Source organism: Kryptolebias marmoratus, linkage group LG6, assembly GCF_001649575.2.
Source record: "Kryptolebias marmoratus isolate JLee-2015 linkage group LG6, ASM164957v2, whole genome shotgun sequence".
In the NCBI taxonomy this organism is placed as follows: Eukaryota; Metazoa; Chordata; class Actinopteri; order Cyprinodontiformes; family Rivulidae; genus Kryptolebias; species Kryptolebias marmoratus.
Genome location: NC_051435.1, coordinates 2,112,082 through 2,136,220, shown reverse-complemented (window position 1 = coordinate 2,136,220; position 24,139 = coordinate 2,112,082). Strand labels below are relative to the sequence as shown.

The 24,139-nt window shown below is 44.8% G+C and overlaps 2 protein-coding genes and 1 long non-coding RNA gene across 6 annotated transcripts in view; 2 read left to right on the top strand and 1 right to left on the bottom strand.

Moving 5' to 3' along the window:
• The window catches only part of LOC108243438 (inactive dipeptidyl peptidase 10), a 35,928-nt gene extending 16,766 nt beyond the window's left edge, over nt 1-19,162 (top strand). For 2 of the 4 annotated variants that reach the window (XM_017428864.3, XM_025008753.1), the window contains exons 2-26: nt 4,117-4,228; nt 4,820-4,915; nt 5,089-5,183; nt 5,264-5,338; nt 6,681-6,733; nt 6,826-6,907; nt 9,071-9,191; nt 9,271-9,425; nt 10,670-10,767; nt 10,971-11,094; nt 11,169-11,207; nt 11,290-11,397; nt 11,505-11,596; nt 11,665-11,712; nt 11,802-11,923; nt 12,337-12,384; nt 12,692-12,793; nt 12,877-12,946; nt 13,217-13,411; nt 14,328-14,382; nt 16,920-17,019; nt 17,126-17,184; nt 17,261-17,330; nt 17,863-17,936; nt 18,029-19,162. In XM_017428864.3, coding sequence (XP_017284353.1) covers nt 4,117-4,228; nt 4,820-4,915; nt 5,089-5,183; nt 5,264-5,338; nt 6,681-6,733; nt 6,826-6,907; nt 9,071-9,191; nt 9,271-9,425; nt 10,670-10,767; nt 10,971-11,094; nt 11,169-11,207; nt 11,290-11,397; nt 11,505-11,596; nt 11,665-11,712; nt 11,802-11,923; nt 12,337-12,384; nt 12,692-12,793; nt 12,877-12,946; nt 13,217-13,411; nt 14,328-14,382; nt 16,920-17,019; nt 17,126-17,184; nt 17,261-17,330; nt 17,863-17,936; nt 18,029-18,163 — 2,328 coding nt within the window. In that variant the 3' untranslated portion in view covers nt 18,164-19,162. Of the gene's footprint in view, nt 1-4,116; nt 4,229-4,819; nt 4,916-5,088; nt 5,184-5,263; nt 5,339-6,680; nt 6,734-6,825; nt 6,908-9,070; nt 9,192-9,270; nt 9,426-10,669; nt 10,768-10,970; nt 11,095-11,168; nt 11,208-11,289; nt 11,398-11,504; nt 11,597-11,664; nt 11,713-11,801; nt 11,924-12,336; nt 12,385-12,691; nt 12,794-12,876; nt 12,947-13,216; nt 13,412-14,327; nt 14,383-14,495; nt 14,594-16,919; nt 17,020-17,125; nt 17,185-17,260; nt 17,331-17,862; nt 17,937-18,028 lie in introns of those variants that run through there. The other 2 variants (XM_025008752.2, XM_025008754.2) reach the window with 2 other exon arrangements.
• A 536-nt stretch (nt 19,163-19,698) lies between these two features.
• On the top strand, nt 19,699-21,339 carry LOC119617072. The gene is made up of 3 exons (XR_005233249.1): nt 19,699-19,846; nt 20,689-21,129; nt 21,204-21,339. It is a non-coding gene; the product is annotated as an uncharacterized LOC119617072 (long non-coding RNA).
• Nucleotides 21,340-22,459: 1,120 nt separating this feature from the next.
• Nucleotides 22,460-24,139, bottom strand: part of LOC108243472 (inactive dipeptidyl peptidase 10) — a 96,771-nt gene continuing 95,091 nt past the window's right edge. The window contains exon 26 of the mRNA XM_017428928.3: nt 22,460-23,547. Coding sequence (XP_017284417.1) covers nt 23,410-23,547 — 138 coding nt within the window. The 3' untranslated portion in view covers nt 22,460-23,409. The remainder of the gene's footprint in view (nt 23,548-24,139) is intronic.

The following is a 24,139-nucleotide window of genomic DNA, read 5'->3' as shown; positions in this document are numbered from 1 at the left end:
AAGACATGAGCTGAAGGAGCCGAAACGGATTCACTGCAGCTTCAAAACAGAACACCAGCTAAAAGCTAAAAATAGCTACACGCTACATAAAGAAGAAAAATACTAACTAAAAGCTAAATGCAGTAAATAGATAGAAACTAAGTAGCTAAAGGTTTACAAAAGGGTCCAAGTAGAAGTAATAAGACTTAACAAAGAGGTGAAAGCAGCAAAAAGGTAGTTAAAAGCTAAAAGTAGCATAAAGATAGCTAAAAGCTACATTTAGCAAAAGACTAAGTTATAAAAGGCTGAAAGCTAGAAGTAGCTAAAGGGTAGCTTAAGTAGAAAAACACTAAAAGTGAAATGTAGCAAAAGGCCTAAAAACAATAGCTGAAGGGTAGCTAAAATTAGAATTATTAAGACTAACAAAAAGTAAAAGAAAAAGCTAAAAGCTAAAATTAGCTTGAGGGTAGCTAAAAGCAGCACAAGGTTAGTTAAAAGCTAAAAATAACAGAATGCTAATTAAAAGCTAAAAGTAGCAAAGGGTAGCTAAAATATCAAAAGATACAAGCTAAAAGTAGCTAACAGTTATGAAAGGCTTGAAGCTAGAAGTAGCTAAAGAGTAGCTAAGAACAGCAAAAGACTAGCTAAAAGTGGCAGAAAGGTAGCTCAGATCTAAAAGCTAAAATGAGAATAAGTTGAAGCAGGAACCGAGGAGAACTTTGTGTTTCTGAAAACATCTGCAAATAAAGTTAAATATTCTGAAAAGTGTCAAAGTTCCTGAAAGAGCTGAAGGTTCTGAAGCAAACAGCTAAATGAGCAGAAAGAAGAAGGCCCAGTCATCAAACACCGTGCTGCCCAGGTGCATGCTGGGAGGCCGCGTGCCAGCCCTCAGAGGACGTGTTAATATGTAACGAGGATAGCCATCTCCATACGGCCGCGTCGTTACCTGTCTGCACGCCACGACCCCGTTTCTGAGATGAGTAATGAAGCCGTCGCTCCGCCGTCTCCTGAGCTTTGTTTGCAGAGATTACAGCTTTTTATGCAGCCAGACGGCGTCTCGCTCTCCGGCTCCTCTCTTAATATTCAGCGTCCTGAATAACTGCTGGAGCGGAGCGCTCCTCCCGCGTTTTATGTGACACAAATGTCAAGTGGTCCCGGCTTCCACACTCAGAGCTACGTGATACATTATCTCTCCCATTTCTATTCCAACACTTCACTCTGCCAATTCATCATGTAAATGTTGTTACCCTCCACCTCCAAACTGCTCGGCTAAATATTAAGCTCGGGCACGACGTGCACGCCGTTCTTAGCGCCCGCCGCCGAAGGGCGACCGGCAGGTGACGATGTTTCTGCCTGTTCTCGATCCCACGGACCACTGGGTGGATTTTAACGACGCTCGCTGCATCTGATTAACCTCTGGGGTCAGCACGGTTCAAGATGGCCGCCACAGCTAATCATTAGCAAGCAGAAAAATGGCTATAATAGAGCAATATCGTTATTTTCAGGATTTGCCGATCTAAACGGATGAATATTTGTCTTTTCTGCACAGTTATACCAACATTAGACAACGTTAACTTATTAAACAGGTTTATTTTTATTTGTTTGTTTACCTGCAGAAACAGCCGAAGTGACTGAAAAAAGGTCAAGAATGGCGCCGTTCGTGGAACGCCGTTTGAACTGAAGCGTATTTACGCTCAGATCTGTCGAGTGAAGCATGCAGAGGTTATTTTTCTGGTAAATATAAGCAGGCTAATGCAGTCTTCCACGTAGCTTTCAGCAGATTCAGCTGAGTGTTTTGTTTACACTGAATGCGTACCTGTATTTTAGAATCTCATGTCGATATATCTGGAAAACTACTGGACCAAACTGAACCATCTGATGTAGTTCAGGATAACCTTTCATGTTTGATTTTAATTTGCTTTTAATTTAGATCCATTAAAGTCTTAACTGAGATGGTGGCAGATGTACTTCCTGTTTAAAGTGCTAATGCTAACAGCTTGGAGCAGCCACACTGGGATGTTTTAAATAAAGCTGAAAGAAAATAAGACTTAAAGTGAAAGGCCATCATTTATTTTGGTAAAGTATTATTTATATTACAGCCTAAAAGTCACCTGTTCCTCCATATTAGCATAATATGCTACTAACTGGAGCTGTTAGCGCAGCAGAGCAACAATATTGAGTATTTTGACTTCTATTCTTCATGACTCATAGATTATAATCTCTCATCATTTTAATTTTTGTCATTTGTTTGAAAACTATAATCTGGTTCTCTGACGGCAGCAGGATAAATTCAGTGTTAGCCACCATGCTAATGCTAGCTTCTTGCTACATGCTACCGTGCTAACTAGCATATCTGTTAATGCTAGCTTCTTGCTACATGTTGATTATTCTGTTTATTTACGTTCCCTCCTTGTTAGTTATTCACAGCATGTTTAGTCTTATTGTGTGAGTTTTGTTTTTTTATTGACCGTTTTTTGGTCGTTTTGCTGAGTCACTGTAAGCTAGCCGCCATGTTGCGCGGTGACCAGCAGGGGTCACTGTTGGCTCTTCAGATAAAATTTACCAAACAGGAGTTTTTAGGTAGTTTCAGCTTATTTTTTAGCATCTGTTAGTGGTTTAATGCAGCTGATCCCTGTTTTATTTTACTTTATGTACAAACACTGTAACACAGAATTATTTTGGCCTTTTTTAATGATCACATTTCAACAAATAAGACGAGCTGCTTTTAGATTCGTAAGGTTTTTGGTCCAGTTTAGCACTTGGTGACAAATGTTTTCCAGCTTTAAACTCATATTTGTGGTCGTACACCACCAGAGGAGACTAAACTTCATGGTAAAAGTGTCATTTTGTCATTTTTCCTCGTTTTGAGCTCAGGGTTGTCGCTCGGACCCCGGAGCGTTAATAAATCAGCCGGGAAACGGGTTCTTGTCTCTTCATGAAACTTCTTCTTGCCTCCAGGAGCGCCGGCTTCCTGCTGGGCTTTGAACAGGTTTAAAGTTTCTCACATTGCAGCCTCTGAAGCTTCATCAATCTTTTATGTACTCTAAGAAATAAAAAAAAAACCCCAACTGGAGCTTTTCACCTGCCTCTTTAAAGGTAACTTATAGTTTTTATTGTGTAGAAAATTGATCTGAAAGTCATTTGAAAAGTTTGCGAACAAAAGGAACTCCCTGTGAATTTAAAAACAAGTCGTTTAGGGACACTTACAGTGAAAGAGGCTGAAAAATTCAACTGGAATAAAAGGTTCCTGCGGTTCTGTAAAGATGGAGAATAACAGCCGTGATGCTGAACGTCACCTCAACCCGTTACAGTTTGACAAACTTCTCAGGGTTTCAGGAAATAATAAAACCATTCGTCCTGGAGAAGACCTTCCACTTTGTACCCAAAGGAGTTCGCTAAATAACTTATACAACCTAAATCTGTAAACGTCTGGACCTGAGGGGAGCAGCTGGAGATCCTTTCCAGAGGCACTAATGCACCCCCATACCATCAGAGAGGCAGGCTGGATGGTTTGGACCCGTCTGACCTCTTTGCCTCGGTCCATTTGGTTCTGTCTTCTTGGCAGATGGACCGTGGACTCTCCGGACTCTCCGGTCATCCCGTGGTTCTGTTGGAGCAGATGGGTTGTGGTTGGTTCGGTTTGGAGCAGACGAGGACAGCAGAGGACACACTGTGAGAACATTCAGACTTTACCGCAGAAGAAGCTGCTGAGCGCCACAGATGCCCAAAATGCCAACGCAGCGTGTGTCACGCTGGCGCCGGAGGAACTCTTTATGTCTTCATCTTTTCATGATCGGACCCAAAATGAATTAGAAATCCTTTAAAAGCCGATGAGACGAAGGACGAGTCCTCACTTCCTGTTTAGTTTGTTGACTTCTGTCTTCAGTTAAAGTTTATGAGTTTGTTTTTGGTGAAATCTGAGCTTCAATAAGACGAAGAATAAAAGCAGATTTTAGTTTTGTGTCTTCAGTTAATCAACTGAATGACGCCGCCGCAGAGAAGAGTTTATTTTAGCGTCTTTCTGAAGCCGGACAGGAAGTGTTTCGCCTCCTGCAGCCGCCTGTTGTTGGCGCCGCGCCGCGCCGCGCCGCAGACGCTCCGGAGCGTGGAACGTTCTCACGTTCTCTGTGTCTTCAGGACATCGGGCCGATCGGAGCGGACAGGAACTGGAAGGGCATCGGCATCTCGCTGCTGGTCATCGTGGTGGTTCTGTCCTTTATCGGGCTGTCCATCGTCCTGCTGTCCAGAGGTGAGCCGAAGGGAGGACACACGAGGCCAAAACCTGCAGCCAAATCTGTCCTCACAGCTAAACACAAGCAGCTGAGAGCTGACTGACAGCTAAAACCATCAGAACACGAGCTAAAATGAGCGGAACAGTGGAAAACCTAGAACCAACAGAACTGTAGCTAAAATGAGCAAAACTGTGACTAGAAGCTAAAATTAGCAGAACTAGCTAAAAGTTAAAATTAGAAAACATGGAACATTTAGCTGCTGTTTTACAGATTTTTTACCTTTTAAGCTAGTGTCTGATTCTTTGTAGCTTTTCGTGATGTTTTGCTAATTTTAGCTGTTCTCTGCGTTCTGCTTGGTTTTAGCTTTTAGCTCTGATCTTGGTAATTTTAGCTTTTAGTGACATTTAGCTCATTTTAGCTTTTATCTATGATTTTGCTACAGTTCAGCTTGTTTCAGATTTTACTGTTTGGTTAATTTTAGCTTTCAGCTCCTCCTCTGCTTGTTGTAGCTTCTGCAGATTTCAGCTTGTGTTTAGCTCCTGTTCTGCTAATTTTAGCTCCTTCAGCTGTTCTCTGATGTGAGCTAACGTTTAGCTTCTCTCTGGCAGAGAACCCGGGGAACCCGTTCTGCTCTCAGCTGACGCTGGACGACCTCTTTGAGAGAACCTTCCAGATCCACGATCCCGAGGCGACGTGGATCAGCGGTACGTCCAGAACCCGGCCGACCCGGTTTGGATGAACCCATCACCGCGAGCAGAACGGACCGGTGCTGGTTCTGTCGGCCTGTTTCTACAGGAAGAACGATAATAACTGATTAAATGTGTGAAATGAGGCCATTAACGAGATTTCTCCTGTGTTTTTTGTTTTTCTGTTCCAGCGTCAGAGGTCGTCTTTCGGAGCTGGGACGGAGACGTCTTCAAGGTGGACACGTCCAGCAATGAGACGGACCTCCTGCTGAGGAACACGACGTTTGTGAGGAACTGTTCGGTTTCAGCTGCAGGAATCGTCTCGAGTTAAAACCTCGAACATCACGACATTTCTTTTCTTCACAGACAACCTTCAAGGCCACAAAGTTTGCAGTTTCTCCTGATAAGAACTTTGTTCTCCTGGCATACGACGTCAAACGGGTCAGAACTTCTTGGTTTGGATCCACACCTCGACCAGCCGGAGTCATCAGCCAGCTAAAAACAGCTAAAAGCTAAAAACAGCTAAATGCTAACTAAGAGCTAAGAGTAGCAAAAGGCTTGCCAAAAGAATAACTACAATAAAAAGCTAAATATAAGCTAAAAGTGGCAAACATTAGCTAAAAGCATAAATTAGCAAATAGCTAGCTGAAAGCTAAACACGCTAAAATGCTAGTTTGGAACTAAAAGTAGCAAAGCTTTTGTTAGAAACAGACAAATACTAGCTCAGGTTTGGCCCCGCCCCCTTCTAACACCTGCGCAGGTAGCTTCTTCAGGTTTGGCCATGCCCCCCCCCCGGGCGCTCAGGGACGCAGTCCTCCCCGGACCAGAACCACCAGAACTCAGCCAGCGACAGATACTGAGCTGAAACCTGCGATGGTAGTAGCTGAGAGTCGCCCCAAACAGAATGATGGTCGCTGTTAGTTTGACTTCCTGTTTGTTTGTTTGTTTATTTGTTTGACTTCCTGTTTGTTTGTTTGTTTATTTGTTTAACTTCCTGTTTGTTTCGAACCAACAGGAAGTTTTCTTTTAATCCAGGAGCTCGTTTTTAATAATAATTACAGCAGAATCACCAAAGATGAGGATTAGTAGCAGTAATAGTAGCTGCAGTAGTAGTAGTACTAGTAGTACTATTAGTACTGGGAGGTTTTACTGGTTCTCGAGGAGCCACTAATGAGAGTAAATGTTGTTTTTGCAGCTTTTATTCTGTTGAGTTTGTTTTTCAGTAAACATAAATCTGTTGGGTTTGATTCTTTAATTCGTTTCTGGATTCTTGTATCTTTTCTGCTCATCATGTTAAAAATATATAAGATGTTAATGTTTCCACTGAAGCAGAGAAACAGTTTTACTGCTGTTTATTAAATTAACCTCCGATGATGGAGCTCAGGAGGGAAATAGAGAAAATGTTTCCATCAGCAGGAAAATGAGAACAGACCTAACGAGGTCCAAACGCTCCCCGCTGCTTCATTTACTCTGATGGTGGCTTAGAAAAGAAATTAAAAAATAAAAACAAACGCAGCGCTCAGCAGGGGTAAGACGTAGAAAGAACAACCGGATAAATGCAGACAGAACCAGACAGAACCCAACAGAACCCAACAGAACCAGACAGATAAAGGTCAGAAAACAAACCTGACTTTATAAAAAGTCAGAGATGATCTGAGGAGGATAAAATAAATAAATCTTTCAGTTTTCTCAGCCCGCAGGAAGTAAAATGTCTTTGTGATAAGTGTTAAAGCTCACTTCCTGTTTTATTTTGAAATGTCCTCTCTTGTTTTTGGACTGTCAGGTTTACCGGCACTCTTTCCTGGCTTCATATCTGATCTACAACCTTCACACGAGGTGAGCGAGGAACACGAAGAACATTTACGTTTGTGTGGAAGGAAAAGCTGCTGCGGTTCCACGGGTTTTAACATCCAGATGTTTGCTCACAGGGAGGTGCGGGAGCTGAACCCTCCGGAGGTGTCGGACTCCGTGCTCCAGTTCGCCTCGTGGGGCGTTCAGGGTCAGCAGCTGGTACGTAGATTTCAGCTTCCAATGCTGAGGAAGAGCAGAAAGACAAAAAGACGCTTGGGGAGACCAAATATGAGAAAAAGGACACATAGGAAGACTAGAAAGACACTAAATGGACACATAAGGAGACAAAAAAGACTCATGGAGAAATACGAGGACTCATAAAAAGACAGAAGACGCATTAAATGGACAAAAAGTATCCCTTCAAAAACCCAAGCAACAAAATGGACACATAAGAGGACATAAAGGATGCAAAAAAGGACACAAGGAAGCATAAGGACAGACAGAAAGAGCAGAAAGACATATAAAAAGACACATAGAAAGACCAAATATGACAAAAAGGACACATAAGAAGACAAGAAAGGATTTATAAAAAACAAAAAAATACAAAAAGGACTGATATGGAGACAAAAAAGACAAAGGATGCACAATAAGACTCGTAAGGAGACTAAGTGGACAAAAAAGTCACAGGAAGACTAAAAAGACACTAAATGGACAAATAGGAGACAAAAAAAGGACACAAGGAAGAATAGTAATGGACAGAAAAAACTGAAAGATGCAGAAAAAGATGCCTAGGAAGACCAAATAGGACAAAAAGGAGACATAGGAAGACTAAAAAGACACTAAATGGACACATAAGGGGACAAAAAGGATCCCTTCAAAAATAATAAAACCCCAAAATGGCTGCAAAAGAGGACACAAAGGAGACAAAAAGAGGACATAAGGAGACAGAAGTGGAGCAGGTCTGCTGAAGAACCGTCTTTATGTCCTCCGTCCTGATCAGAGGTCCAGTCCGGTTCTGTCCTAAAATGTTGGACAGGAAGAAGGTCCCGTCTCACCTGTGACCCCTGAGTTTCCAGGATAACCCGGCAGCTTTTAGAGCGGTTTATTAAAATGTAAATCGTTTCCCTCTGAGGTCTGTGTTTGCAGAAGAATCGTCTCGTTAACCTAAAATATTCACAATCAGATCCATCCGAAGGAAAACAGCTCATGAATAAAACGGACCAAACCTCAAAGTGTCAAACACAGCTCGTCTTTTTAAAAGCCTCCGTGAATAAAAACATAAATATTTAAAAACGCTTAAAAACCATCGGATATATTCCGACATGAGGGGATAAAAAGCAAATAAAGAGAAATGATTTTGTGCTCTTTGATTTCTTGGATGTTTGTAATCAGGACCTTTTTATTATTTACCAAAATAAACAACAATCAGTGGGAAATAATCAGAGAAGACGGAGCGCCGCTGGCAGGAAGGTGAGAAATCGATGTTTGATGCTGCAGGGTTAGAACTCATTCTGACACCAGAGAAAACTCGACGCTTATTTACTGAGCGAGTCGTTGGAACGTGTCCTCCGGTTCATTTCAAGTCGGTTTTTATTCCGATTTGATCAGAACATCCTGGGTTTAACCTCTAAAGGTTAAAAAGTGTCACCTTTACATCCGTCTGCCTCTTACCTGAGGTTAAAGGTCAGGTTCCTGTCGGGTCGAGGACACGATGGGTCCGGTGCGGAGACTCAGACCTCCTCCAGGATCCTGAGGTGTTCCCAGACCAGAGGGTTCTGGGTCTGAGTCCAACCTCGGCGGCCTCCCTTCGATGAGGAGGAGCAGCGGCTCTCCTCCGAGCTCCTCCGGTCTGATCCTGGACCGTAGACGGATCAGATCCACAGCTGCTCCTCCTTCACCACGGCAGACCGGAGCCACGTCCTCCTTCCTGCAGGAGGTCCGAGGAGATGAGACCTGGAGCATTTCTGACCGTGGAGGAGGTTCGGCCATTTTAACTCAGATTTCCGCTCTCGCTTCATCTCCTTCCCTTGAGATCCTTTCAGTCGTTTTAGACGAGGCTCCTAACCCTCACAGCACAACAAACATGGCGTCCGTGCTGCTGGCGTGGCGTGGCGGACGTCTTCTCCTGATGGTTCCAGATAAAACATGAAATCAGAAAACCGTTTATTTACAAACCTTCAGTTCATCCAGGAGGCTTATTTGGAGCCTTGTTGTCCAAACCTGACGCCCGAGCTTCCTAATCGTCTTCAGGACTTCCTGTTCTCAGGAGACCTGATTCCTGGTCGGGGTCAGGGTTCCCGTCCTCGTTAATGATCTGTAGTTTCAGCTGCGGCAGCCATGTTGAATGTTCTGAAACAGGAAGCTGCGTTTTCTGCTCCACAGATCTACATCTTTGAAAACAACATCTACTACCAAGCCCACGTCCAGAACAGCTCCTGGAGGCTGACGTCCTCCGGGCAGGACGGCCTCGTCTTCAACGGCCTCTCAGACTGGCTGTACGAGGGTGAGACGGAGCCTCCTGCACGTCGGTTCTGTCCGGTTCTGTCCGGTTCTGAGGGTCCGGGTCTGTTTGCTTCTTGCAGAGGAGGTGCTGCACACTCAGGTAGCCCACTGGTGGTCTCCGGACGGGTCCAGGCTGGCCTACCTGACCATCAACGACTCCCTGGTTCCCACCATGTTCCTGCCTCGCTTCACGGGTTCTCTGTACCCCAGGGGGAAGGAGTACCCCTACCCGAAGGTGGGACTCGTAAAGCGTTTAAATGTGACGGATCTGTGAGTTAAAACGTCATAAATCCCTGCAGGATGTAGATCTGAATAATCGGGTTCTCCTCCCAAGGTAGAACCTTCAGTGCGGCTGTTTTTAGGTAGAACGTACTTTGCATACTGTGATTTTTCTCTAACCTGCAGGCAGAATATTTAAATCCTCCCAGGCTCTCTGACTGTTGTTTAATTTATGCTAACGCCGACTCTTTGAAGAGGAACACGGCTCCGGGAAGGAAAATCAGTCGAGTGAGCGCGGCTCTCATCGCTCGGTGAGGATCTTCAGAGGTTTAAAGCCCGAGACTCTGCACAGAGCGTCAGCGGTTAATGGAGCAGAAATCTGTCACTGCGGTTCGGTTCTGGTTCTGTTGGAGTAAAACTGGAAGAAACGCACCGACGATGTTCACCCATTCATCTGTCTGTGGGTTCTGGAGGTGAGGAGAACCGCTGAGCTCAGGTTCTTCCCCGGGGTCTCCCAATCAGAGGCTCGATCCACCTCAGCTGACGTCTTTCCATGAGGAGGAGCAGCGGTTCTCCTCTTAGCTCTGACGCTGTCTAAGCCTCGTGGATCCAGGTTCTGGTTCTGGTTCTTTCAGTCGTGATCCGAACCTCCGGACCTCAGCAGACCGGAGCAACGCCCCGATTACTGCAGACGAGGCGCCAATCCGGAGGGAGGCTGAGGAGCTGACTCCATCCTGGTTTCAGGTGAGACCCTGAGGTCCCCAAACCCAGACCCCCTCCTGTCCACGACTGCACCGTGAGAACCACGAACAGGATCAGAGACAAGTCCAACCTGAGGTCCAGGACTCTGGGTTTGGTTCTACAGGGAGCGGAAAGCCCCTAAAAGCAACCCTGGTACCTCATATCCCCTAATCCTGGGGAGTCAGACCCCCTCAGGTAGAGATCCGGTCCTCTGTTCCAGGAACCTGATGAGGACCGCACTGATCCTCCTGAACCTGAGGGACGGGGATCCTTTCAGTCCGAAGCAGAAACCGAACAGTTCTCAGAAGAACCTGATGAAGATGAAGGAGAACAGAACGGGTCTGTCAGCTTCGAGGAAGATGTTCTGTTTGTCTTCTTCAACCATCAGGACTTCACTGAACACAAACATCTGGTTTGATATCAGATTAGATTCTCTGCTGAGCTGCCGGGTTAAACCAGGGACTGCATCAGAACCCAAGAGGCCCGGTGAACCTGTTCCTGTGTTCCTGTTCTCCACAGATGGGTCAGAACAATCCGAGCGTCGGCCTGCAGGTCGTCTCATTGGACGGAAGCGCCGCCACGACGGAACTAAAGCCGCCGGAGAGCTTCAAGAACAGGTGAGGAGCTCTAAACCCGGTCCTGTTGGAGCTCTAAACCTGGTCCTGTTGGAGCTCTAAACCCGGTCCTGTTGGAGCTCTAAACCCGGTCCTGTTGAGCTCTAACCCGGTCCTGTTGGAGCTCTAACCTGGTCCTCCTCTCAGGTGTCTCATTGGTCTGAACCCCTCCCTGTTGTTTGTTTTTGTTTACTTGTTTGTCTCAGTCAGTTTTACGTCACGGTGGTGAAGTGGGCGAGCCGGGAGCAGCTGAGCGTCCGCTGGGTGAACCGAGCTCAGAACGTCTCGATTCTTTCTGTGTGCGACGCCTCGACAGGAAGCTGCATGAAGGCGAGGATCAGAGGAACACAAACAGGTTGTTTATTTAAAAACAACAAACATGTAAACGTCTGTTTCTGCCTCAGAGACACGTGACGACGTCTGAGCGGTGGCTGAGCCGCCAGGTGAGTTCAGCAGGAAACTTGGATCAGTTTCAGCCGACCTGCGGGCTCAGCCATGTTGTTTGTTTGTTTGTTTTCCTCCCAGGACGAGCAGCCGGTGTTTTCCGCAGACGGCAGGACGTTCTTCGTCACCGTGCCTTTGAAGGACGGCCGACACGGAGCGTTCAGCCACGTCACCATGATTTCCAACCAGGTGAACCGCCGCCCTCCATCTTTGTTCTGGGATCTGCTCGCTCTCACGGCTCCCGTTTCCAGCGTGTAGTCAGGCCCGGCGCTGACACGTTCCTCTGCTCTTCTCAGGCCGAAGGTCAGGAGGTCAGCCTGCGACACCTGACCTCGGGCAGCTGGGACGTGGCTCAGATTCTGGCCTTCGACGAGCAGATCCAGTCGCTGTAAGTCCCCTCAGCACAGAATCCAGATCATCTGTTGGACTCCGTCCTGACGGTCTGACGTCTTTCAGGTACTTCCTGAGCGCGGAGGAAGGGCCAGCTCAGCGGCATCTGTACCGGTACGCCTGACGTCTGGATCTGTTCCTCCCAGCTTTAAGGATTAAAAACGTTCTGATCGGGTTCTACGTTGTTCCCTTCTTTGTCTCAGCGTCTCCACCGTGGATCCGGTCCAAAGAACCTGTCTGAGCTGCTCTCTCTTCCAACCGAACTGCTCCTTCTACAGCGCCGCCATCAGCCCCGACGGTCAGCACGTTCTGCTCACCTGCACAGGTATGCCGGTCCTGTCGGGTTCTGTCAACTGACTGATCGAACCAAAACACAGAACCGAAAACAGCACAGAGCTGAAACGAGCAAAAAGCTAGCTGTAATTAACATAGCACTAGCTAAAAGCTAACAGGAGCAAATTGACACAAGAAGAAAACAAAAAAGATCCTAAAACTTCAGTTCAGTCATTAAACAGGACCGGGTTTAGAGCTCCAACAGGACCGGGTTTAGAGCTCCAACAGGACCGGGTTTAGAGCTCCAACAGGACCGGGTTTAGAACTCCGTAAAGCGACTGAGATCAAAGTTTAAATATTTTTATTTTCTGAGTCGATTAATAATAGAAGAATATTTTCAGCTGTTTTTGTTTTTATTAAATGTGTTAAAAGAACGTCTCCTGATGTCCTTCATGTCCTCCTCAGGTCCTGGTGTCCCTCAGACGTCTCTCCACCAGCTGAGGAAGATGAGCAGTAAGTGTCTTCGTCCCACTCGTGTCTCGGGTGTCTCTGTCTTACATCAGCTGGTTGTAGGCGGCGTGGAGCTGCGGCTCAGATCGATTTCTGTCACATCGAGTCGACGTCTGAGGGTGACAGAACCAGACGGAGGATTAAACCAGCACCGGGACACATTCAGAACCGGGTTAACAGGATCTCTGAAGGTGTCAGACTGACGGGACGGACTTCCTGTCCTCCGGGCCGCAGGCTGCTGTAACCGTCTGAGTCAGAACCTGCAGAACCCCCTCAGGTTTCTGTCTGACGTTCTGGTTCTGAATTCCAGCAGATTACAAGATTCTGGACCGGAACGCAGAACTGAGGCGGGCCCTGATGAACAGAACTGTACCGAAGACGGAACGAAGAACTTTACAGATCCACAACTTTGGTAAAAAACACAGAACTTATCTTTAGAACCAACGTTCTGACCCGTTCCTTATTTACTTTAATTTAATTTGACTCATTTTGCAGCGTTCCGTCTGCAGCTGACGGTTCCGGTGGATTTGGACGAAGCGAAGGAGCACCCCCTATTACTGGTTCTGTATGTTCCTTAAAGAACCTTAAAGGGACAGTTCAGATCTTTTGAATCGGACCTGATTGTTGAAACAACGGGCAGGTGTTTGGTTCCCTCGCTGAGCGGAACCGCCTGATTGGCTCTTTTGCTCTCGGCTCTGACAGGTCGGGTTCGGACTTCGGGTTCTTCAGGAGAACCTGAACAGGACAGGAACGTTTCCCCCTTCAGAAGATCTGAACTACCTCTTTAATTTGTGCTGCTGTGTTTTACAGCAGATTTATGTTTTAAACTCTGCAGCGACAGCGCCCCCGGCGGGCAGAGTGTCAGCGACCGGTTCTCCCTCGGCTGGGACTCGGTTCTGGTCAGTTCGGACCGGGTCATCGTGGCCCGCCTGGACGGGCGGGGCAGCGCCTTCCAGGGTCAGAGGGTCCAACACGGTCTTCATCAGAAGCTGGGAGCCGCCGACGTCCAGGACCAGATGTCTGCGGTCGAGTACGTCCGAAACGCTGAGCCCAAAGATGGCGGCGCAGCGGGAGGCGGGACTTCCTGTCAGCATTTCGCTGTTAGACGCCGTCTCTTTAAGAGTGATGTCATCAAACCAAACATTTAATAAGCAAAAACACTTTTTTCTGCTGCTTTTAGCTTCTAGCTTCTGTTTTACTTAGTTAACCTTTAGCTACCTTTTAGTATTTAGCTAGTTAGCCTTTTGCTACTTCAACTTATAGCCAGAGGTTTGCTTTTAGCTAGCAGAACTGTAATTTGAAGCTAATTTAAATTAGTAAAAGGTGAGCTAAAACTAGCAGAATGGTAGCTAAAAATAGCAAAAACTAGCTAAAAGTAGCCAGAGGCTATCTAAAAGCCCAACGTTAGCTTAAAGCTAGCAGTAACAAAATGTTATAAAAAGCTAAAAGCTTCAGAATGGTGGCTAAACACAGCCAAACTGTAGTTTAAAGCTAAAAGTAGCTAAAGGCTAGATTTAAGTTTTAAAAACAGAACACTAGTTAAAATCTAGAAGTAGTAAAATGCTAGGTAAAACCAGCAAAAACTAGCTAAAAGCTAAAAATAGCAAAAGTCTGCCTAAAAGCAGCATGGTAGCTGAAAGCTAAAAGTAGCCAAGACTTTTATAGAAGCTTAAAAAAAGCATAACATTAGCTTAAAGCTAGATGTATCAAAATACATCTAAAGTAAAAAAGGTTAGCTGAAAGCTAAAAGCTTCAAAATGGTGGCTAAATATAGCCCAACTGTAGTTCAAAGCTAGAAGTAGCTAAAGGTTAGGTCGGAGCTAAAAGGTAACGATGTAACTTCAGACGTTTCTGAGCCTGAAGGAAAAATAAATTTATTTTATTTCTCTGGAACAAACCAACATGTCTGACCTGTTTGTCTAAATAAAGTTTTTTTTTCCTTTCAGACACCTGATGAAGCTGCCGTACGTCGACAGACACAGAGTTGGAGTTTATGGAAAGGTAACAGCTGATATTTACCTTCTTTATTTTTATTTTAACGTTTCACACATCAGTGAAAAATAACCCTGATAACTGCTGCCAGTTATTGGTGCTCAAATCTTTTATTTTGAAAGGTGCCCGGCAGGAAGCGGGCATGAACACGTGAATCATGTGAGCCAGTGAGACATGTCCCGAGGACACATGGGAGACACATGGGAGACGTGTCCCTCGTCAGTAAATATAAAACCAGATTTATTGATTCAGTTTGTTTGATTTTTATTGATCAATTCTTGAAAATGATTCCCTCTGTGGGAGAAAACCGGAGTACCCGGAGAAAAACCTGTTAACCCTGAAACTACGGGACGGTTTGGAAACTCCAATTAACCCAGCGTGCACTTTAACGTGCGCGCGCGTGACGGCGAGGCAGAGCTGTGGGGTGGTGGGCGGGTTCTCAGGCGGCGACGCTGACGTCTCTGTCCTCGTCGGACCGTTTCCTCTTACTGAAACGGCGGAAGAAGCGAAGGAGGCTGAACTTCTTCTTGGTGCCGAGATCCTGCGGTTCTCTGTCCCTGGACTCCAGGGTTCTCCTGTCGTCCTGCAGCTGTCTTTTCTGTCTCTCCAAGTCCTCTCTGTCTTCCTCCAGCTGCTTCCTGCTGCTGATCAGTTCTCTCAGCTGTTCCTTCTTCCTCATCTCCAGTTCTGCGACCTCCGTCTGCAGTCTCCTCTGTTCGATGCACTGTTTCAGGTTCTCCAGGAACGTCACCTGCGGCTCAGAGTTGATCTTCTCTGGTCCCAGGTTCTCCCTGGGTTCCTTTGTGATGTTCCTGGTTTCTCTCTCCCTCGTCTCTTCCAGAGAGCGTCTCTCTGTCTCCAGGTCCATCTTTAGTGTCTCCACCGTCAGCAGCTTGTCTCTGAGGTCTCTCTGGGACTCGGTCAGTGCCGTTCTGTCCTCTTTCAGACGTTCTCTGTCTTCCCGGAGCTGTCTCTTCTCCACCTCCAGCTCCTCTCTCTCTTTCTCCAGCTGGTTCCTGCTGCTGATCAGTTCTTCCAGCTGTTTGTTCCTCAGCTTTTCAAAGTTCCTCTTCTCCTCCATCACATCCTTCTTCACCCTCTCAAGCTCTGCCATCTCCGTCTTCAGTTTGTCCCTTCTGTCCCCGTTTGTCTCCATGTACAGGAGACCACCTCTCCCCATCTCCTGTCTCAGTCTCCTCTTTTCGATGCACTGTTTCAGTTCCTCCAGGAACGTCATCTTCCGCTCAGGGTTTACCTTTGAGACCAGGACGTCCTTGGATCTCTGAGCTTGTCCTTTCTCAGAAAGTCTCTCCCTCATCTCTTCCAGAGAGCGTCTTTCTTTCTCCAGGTCCATCTTTAATGTCTCCACCATCAGCAGCTTGTCTCTGAGGTCTCTCTGGGACTCACTCAGTTCTTTCAGCTGCTCGTTCTTGAACTTCTCAAAGTTCTGCTTCTCCGCCTCAAACTCTGCCACGTGTTTCTGAAGTGTCTCAGAAGCCATGTCAGCGTCCTGCCGTTCTCTGGAGACCTCCAAGTGGATCTCCTCCGTTCCACGAGCCTCAGAGGCTGTTCGGACCTCGGAAACTTGCTGGCAAGGCGGACGAACGGAGGGCTGTTGGAAAGACATTGGACCAAATATCTAACTAAATAAATACCTGTCGTGTATCGAACCCTGTTCTCGTCTGTAAATAATCGTCGCTGAGGCGATTTAAAAACTGTTTTCAGTCGTCAGTCGTGTGAAAATATCTCTCTAAACTCCTAAATGATGCTTACCGTCTGGAAACCAGTGATAAACTGAGAGACAGGTCTGTTTGATGCAAGCATTAAGCATCAAGCATCAAAGGATCAAAGGATCAAAGGGTCAGACCTTCTGGAGTGTGACATCATCAGTGACATCATGCTGCTGCTCCTGCAGCTAAGCCCCGCCCCCTTAGAACCAACCTTCACAATGAAAGTTTAAACAATCACAGCTTTGATAACAGGATTCTTTGAAGGTTTTTCATAAAATCTGCAACAGTTTAATGTTTGAAACTGCACAGCTGGACACCTCAGGGGTCAAAGGTGATCACCGTTGAGTTTAAGGTTCAAGGGGTCAAAGGTCACAGTAACCCCTGTGTCTCTACAGTTCTGTCTGTCTGTCTGTCAGCAAAGATCAGATAAAACTGATGAAATGTTGGGTTTAATTCTGGTTCTGACCCGGATTCTGACCCGGATTCTGACCCGGATTCTGACCCGGATTCTGACCCGGATTCTGACCCGGGTCACTCTGAGGCCTCGATGGAGGTTTGATCTCTGAGTTTTATTAAACTTTTTGTGTTTTCCTGAACTTCTGGAGCTGTTTGAAACAGATGAACATCTCTGAGGTTAGACGTGTTTTCCTGCCTGGACTTCATTAAACGGACAATCTGTCTCTGAGTCTGTCTCTGTCCCTGTCCCTGTCTCTCTCTCTCTGTCTCTGTCTGTCTCTGTCCCTGACTCTGTCTCTGTCTGTCTTTCTTTCTGTCCCTGTCCCTGTCCCTGTCTCTCTGTCTCTGTCTCTGTCTCAGGCGTACGGAGGGTTTCTGTCCACCCTGCTGCTGCTGTCTCACACGTCCACCATTAAATGTGGCGTCTCCGTCGCTCCCATCACCGACTGGAGACTTTATGGTGAGAATCAAACAACAAATCCTTCCTGGGATAAAATCTCCACATCCTGAAGTTAAACCTTCAGGTTTAAACTTCTCTGCGATTAATAAAGTTTTCACTCCTGAAGGATCGGCGTGCTCCGAGAAGTACTTTGGTTTCCCCTCGAAGGAAGGATCCCGGTACGAGGTGAGGTTTGTTCGGAGGGACATGAAGATTAAAGACGTTTCAGTTTGTGGAGAATCGACCTCTGTTTGTTGGACAGGTCTTCAGTCTGCTGGGAGACGTCTCACAGAGTCCCAAACACTTCCTGATCCTCCACGGCACGGCGGACGGTGAGTTCATGAACCCCCATACCATCAGAGAGGCTGGCTGTGAACCGTGATAACAGTGAAGAAACGTTTCTTTATTCTGTAAACCAAAGGTCCATATCTTTGTTCCACCAGTTTTAATGTTTACTACGATAAAAATGAACAAAAAGTTGGGTTTTTAATTTGGTTTTATTTATATTTTTCACACAGTTCTGCTTAAAATAAACACAGAAACTGTCTGGATTTATAAAATATAAACGATATAAATCAGCTGTAGTTTCTGTAAACGTTTAGCAGCAGAAAAACCAAACAAACAAACTCGACTCCGACGGTTTGATTCCCTGTTTTTATAAACATGAACGTTTCTGCAGGTCTTACAGCCCGTTTCACTGTTTGTTAATAAACTTTTATTTAATTTTGACAGATAAACGCTTCGTTTAAAAACAAACTTTGTCTATAAGTCAGTAAAAGAGGAGCCTGTTTGCTGGAATATGCTGCGTTTGTCTCGTCTGATGAACGTGTTAGGAGATGAACAGATTATTTCTGTTTCTTTCAGCCTCGGTTCATTTCCAGCATTCTGCAGAGCTGCTCAGACTGCTGTCAGCGTCTGGCGTGAATTACACGCTGCAGGTAAGCTCCTCCTCCCTGAGACGTGTCAGGAGTTTATTTAGCTTCTGTCAGCTGGGAGGACGCGCTTCTCTAAAGACAAACTGTCTGTCCAGATTTTCCCGGACGAGGGACACGTCGTCTCCGCCGGCAGCCGGCGCTACGAGCTGAACTCGGTGCTGACCTTCTTCAGGCGCTGCTTCGAGGGCGAGCAGCCGGTCCTGCCGGACACGCCGAAGGAAGACGAGTGAAGCCTGAACGTTTCTGATCAGTGTTTACGCTCACAGACGGGTTTATAAAACGATTCCATCAGATGCTGAGAAAATATGAGCTAAAAATGAGGTTTGAGATCTTTAAACTCTGTTTCTCTACTCTTTTAGGATCCCTGTGGTCTAAACTCAGATGAAGGTGAAGACGAGGGTTTCGTTTTTAAATCATTGAAGCTTCTTTTACTTTTTATCACGTCGTTTAAAAGAAGCAGACGAGGAAAAATGTGGATTTATCTACAAATATCACCACAGCATTAAACAATAAAGTGGCACATTGCAGCTTTAATCTTAACGAGATTTGAACACATTTTTGAACATGAACCAAAGTTTCATCTCTAAGCTCTGATCACTGATGTCTGTGTGGAGATAAACTTATTAAAAAATAAATAAAAGTACAAATCTGTCCATTTCAGAGGCTGCTGTTGAGTAAAAAGTCATGTAAATATTTACTAAATCAAAGCAAACAGGACAACTAAACATTTCCTGCTTGTTCTTTTTATCTTATTAAAGTTTATATTTGACAGAAGCAACACGGGATGAAACAGACTGAATGTCTTCAAGAAAAAACATAAATAATCCAACATCCTGACAGATCTGAAGGTTTAAACTGCTGGGTTTCTTTCCCTTCTTAAACTTTTAGATGTTTGATGAAGTGTTTTCGTTTTATCCTGTAGTTATTCTCATTTTAAATGTTTATAAGCAGCTGTAATCTTTGTTTGGCACATTTTAAATCCCACAATGTGACAAAGGTTTGAAACGAAACCTAAAGCTTGTAAAAAGATGGATCTCTGCTGTCGCTGTGTCACTTCCTTATGTGGAAACTGTCCATAGTTTTAATTAGGATTCTATACTTATATATACTCCTGTATTTGTCTGTAAAGCTGCATCTCATCCTGTTATTTATCACATTTAATGGAAAATGTCCTCAGTAAGAGTCGCTTGTATACCTGGGAACATTTGTACGTAAAAATAAATGATTAAACCTGATATTTTTTCATGTTTTGTTTGATCTTTACCATCATTTGGACCATTTTCTGACTCCTGTGAGTCTGGCAGGTTTCCCCATAAGTTGTGAAATGGAACAAATCATTAAAAACCACCAAGAGCCAAAACTTTAACATAAAGATGTAAAAATGTCAAGAGAAAAAAAAACAGTCTCATTGTTTATTTTGTAGAATTGATGTTTAAATTTGGACCAAATTGGTGAAATGTTCCTTTATCTCACTTCCACTTGTGGCTTCGGAATGGGTTTCCTCCTTTTTGTTTCGCCGGCGAACGAGCCGGCTAGAAGTAATCAGGAGCCCCTCCGGTGCTGGGATTTCACTTTAAAAATATAAACAATTTGTTGGTTTGTCTTGTTGGTAATTGTTGACAGGATAAATGAGCAGCAAGGAGAAAACTACCAGCGATCAGTTTACTGACTGATCACAGACAAGATCAGATTTACACGCCGCTGAGTGCGCCGGAGGAAAGATGGTGCGGATCCAGCGATGGACAATTAGGGAAACGTGGGCGACTCTGAAAGAAGCAACCCTGAAGATAAGCTAACAGCAGAACTTTGTTTTTTTGTTTTTGTTTTACGGAGCAAAAAAACCAACCGTTTTCTTACTGAAGTGGATTCTGAATGCTATGAAGACATGGATGACCAGAATTAAGACGGTTTGGGTGAGTTTACAGTCTGTGTTTTGTGCTTTTGGGAATATGGGTCGAGCTAATTAGCCGCTGACAGTTAAACGCGGAAAACGTTTTGACCCAATGTATTGTTTTTACATTTCCTTATTTGATGTTTTATATTTGGGTTTATCCTAAAACTACTGTTTCTTCGCTCTTATCGAAACTAAAACCCACATAAATGCTGTAAGTTTAGAAACAAAACCGAGCAGTGTTGCGGTGAAAAATGTACCATGAAGAGCTAACCTGCGGTGGGAACTTTGTTAGCTTAGCATTTGCATAGCCGTTAGTATAGCGTTAGCATTAACCGCTAGTGTAGCATTAACCGTTGGTTAGCTTAGCGTTAGCATAACCGTTAGCTTAGCGTTAGTATTAACCGTTAGTGTAGCATAACGGTTATGTTACACTAACATTAGCGTTAGCATTAATCGTTAGCATCACAGACATTACTATGACAGACTTTCACGGAATAACTGTTATCTTAAGATAGTTTCATGGATAATTTTTTTGACTGAAAGACTACACTATAATGTATTACCTTTTATAAACTTGTGCATAATAAATAAAATCTAAATATATCATTAGATTGCAGCATGACAATTTCCAATGTTAGTTATATTTTATAAGATCCATTGGTACATCAAGTGGGTGTAAAAATGTTGAAAACAGGGTCTTTCATTTTTTAAATTTCATTAATAAAATAGCACTTAAGTGTTTTCACTGCATCAGTATATTTACCTTAAGCCTCATAATTGTGATAATGCTTTGATATAAAAAATTAAATCACACCATTAAACTAATAATGTTTTTGTTGTTCTTTACATTTCTTTAACCAGACCAGACGCATGTACTGCAGGATTAACCTGAGGGTCCCAGTCCTGGACCGGTTTTTTAACTGAGAAGATCCTTGACCGGATGTCCGATGAAGCAGGGAGTCTCTGGTGGTGAACCTGGATCGACAACGTGGTTGGGGCGCCACAGTTGAGACCCTGGTGTTGCTTTTCTACAGGGTGGTCTGGAGTGTTTTGGATGCCTCGTTCTACCGTCCACCGAGCTGCCCTGACGGTCAGTGCTATGGAAACAGGAAGCTGTTCCGTTCCATCATCCTCCAGGCAGCGTGTGACCATCGGGGCCGCTTCAGGGACACTTATGTGGGCCGGCCTGAGTCGGTGCACGATTCCAGGCTCAATAACAGAGCCTGCCCTGGAATGATGAAGACAAGGATCAGGGTCATCTTCCTGCAAGCGCTGGAGGTGCACCACAGCTTTGTACCTCACGTAAGTGAACATGGCAGCTACATTTCTTACACACACACACACATATATATATTATATTTTTCTTTATTCTGCAGGTCATCTGCTGCGTTCTCCACATCTGCCTCAGTGCTGGTGATGTTGTGGCCCCGGAGGAGGAGGAGGAGCTCTCTGACGGGACCACCTGTCTGCCCTGAAGGAGGTACCAGCGGACCACGACTACTTTTAATAGGCAAGTAATCCATCTTTGAATCTGTAGTAAAGATCTGACCTTTGAAGGATGCAGCCGCTGAACTGGACACAGCTAATGTCTGTGGTTAGCATAGCTGTTAGCATTAGCATAACGCCATAGTTTCACATCCCAGGTATAAATTATGTTTTAATTTTAAACTATAAAACAATATTTAGTTTGTATTCTAAAATAAATACAATTCCTATAAAATTCTGAAATGCAGCCCTGATTAGGTATATTTTAGTATAAATATTCTGGAATAAAAGTGAACTGATCTTTAATGAAGCGCTGCTGTTTTGTTAAAATGTTTGTTTTTTATTTTATAAAGTGATTATTTTGAATCAGAAGTTACTAACTGCACAGATATTAGCTTTTCAAGAACAAAGAAATATTAAATTAGTTTAGTTTGTTAGAAATTAGCATGTTCATGTTTATAACTGAGTTTAGCTTGTTTGTTTTATAATTTACTTTATTTGTGTACTTGTGTTCAAAATCACTTGCTGGTATTTTTCAATATGGATTTATTTTAAAATTCTCCATCTTAACAGCCTTAAAGCGATCTGTAGTTTGGTTTGAACAAGTCTTTGGGATCTCCAGCCTGATGTTTCAATACGAGAAGCTCCACAATAATAGGTAACATTATATGAAGGGATTTCCCGACACTACGGCTCATTTCTGAAGACACAGCTGTTAGAAACCTTAAATTGGATCGGGACGATTAGTTGCTGCTCTGTGGACTCATTTTACCAACAAATGTTTCAGCAGCTCAACATGTCTGCAGAAATAATTCACCAAACAGAACCAATAAATCTGATTTTTATTGGTTCTTTTTCAGGCTCCTGCTGACGGCCCGGTTCGACCCAGTCAGGCCCGGTCTTCAGCTGCCATCCAGACGGACTCACTTCACACCACAGGTGAGGATTTATTTTATTCCAAGTTATCAGCCTGATGGTGTGAACGCTGACTCAGCAGCTGTTTGTGGGTCAGAACCTTCGGCTGCTCTGACTTGAACTTAAATATTTAACTTTATTTACGGAGAAACAAGCTGCTTCAGCTGCTGTTCGGCTGCTTTTAGCTGCTCAGCTTCAGCGTTCACACAGAAAACGCAGGTTGGTGTAGTTCAGGGTTTGTATTTTTGTTTTTATTTATTTATAATAATCACTAGAGGACAATCACAACAACCCCCTGATTCTGCCCCTCCCCCTCCCTTTAAAACAGCTAAAAGAACGAGAACAAGCATTACAAAATCAGCCGAAAGGAAAACAGAGGAGAAATATACAAGAAATCCAGGTGAACTCAATCCTCATAGACTAAACCTCCTATGAGATCTGAAAAATATATTTCTGTACACGCTCTGCTGGGAGACTGTCTGTCTCAGATTCTGCTCCTCAAACATGTCTGACCTCGGCGTTTATTTTAAATGAGCGGGCGTGGATTAAAGGGATGATTCCTCTATTTTAATCTGGGATTGGGAGTCACTCGTTTGCAGTGAAGATCAGACTGTCTGGAGGAGGATCTGTGAATAACTGAGATTATTAAGATGGAGCAGATCGAACACGGAGGCCTTAAAGTGACAGTTCAGATCTTTAGAAGAGGGGGTCTGAGAGCCGCTGAGGAGGAAGATGAAACCCTGTCAGACTAAAACTATAAACAGGAGTGGCTCACTGTAGTCCAGGCTGCCCACGACGCTGTTTTTAAGCTCGATCTGCTCTCCAGACAGAAGGAAGTCCGACTGCTTTAAAACCCAACTCCAGTTAAAATAAACGGGTTCTCCCTTTAAGAGGACAGGAAGCAGAACCCTGAAGTCGGGTTCTGCCGTCAGCAGGATGGTCTCTGATGGCGGGGTGAAGGTGAGGAGCATGCACGTGGTGTGGGAGGTCCTCCGTGTGCTCTGCTGAGAAACCGAGCGTCCCAGAACCAGAGGTCCGTTCCCGGCGGCGCCTCCGAGGTGTCCTCCATCTTTAACACATTTATACATTCACACGAAGAAGTGCTCAGAACAAACACAGCTCTGCGTCCACGCCTGGATTAACTCTGGGTCCAAAAGGCTTTGATGGGCTTCAGTTCAAGCCTTACTCTTCCTCCTCCTCCTCTTCCTCAGGCAGCGGTAGCGACTCCTCCTTTAGACACTCCCTGTAGAAGCTGGTCAGCGTGGCGTAAAGATGGTGGCGACTCTGCTGCGACAGGAAGTGACCTTCGTCTGGATAAATCTGCAGAAACAACCAGATCATAAAATATATTCAAATACCTGGTGTACTTGTACTTCAGGGTTAGTATTAATACTTTAATGTTTTTGTTCTTTCAGGAGGAAGTTCTCCCCAAATCTTCAAACTGAGATCGCTGCAGGTAAGTACTGCACACAGACTCCTTTAAAGTGAGGCCAGATGAGCGCAGCTTGAATAACTGATGTAAGTCTTCAAACTAAAAATAAGTGCCGATTTTTTTGTTAAAACTATTCAAAGCATCTCATATTTACACATTCCTTCCCTGTGTGCTGACTCCAGCAGGTTGCCTTGGCGACCAGTGAATACAACGGTGCGTTCAGGGTCACATGCATAAGTGGGAGAGGTCTATTCTTAAAGCGTTGTTGCTCCCATGTTAACGGCGCCACGTTTTTACGGTGAACTCAGTCACTGACAGATGGTGGATAGAAAGGATTGAGCCACAATTCTCTCAGCTCCTACGTTTCCTGAAGGCAACATGAGTGACAAGAGCCTCCTTCCTTCTCTGTTAGGCTGTCACTCATGAGGCCACGCCCCCTACACAAAATCAGGGCCAAAAGTCCTCAAATATCAAAATATG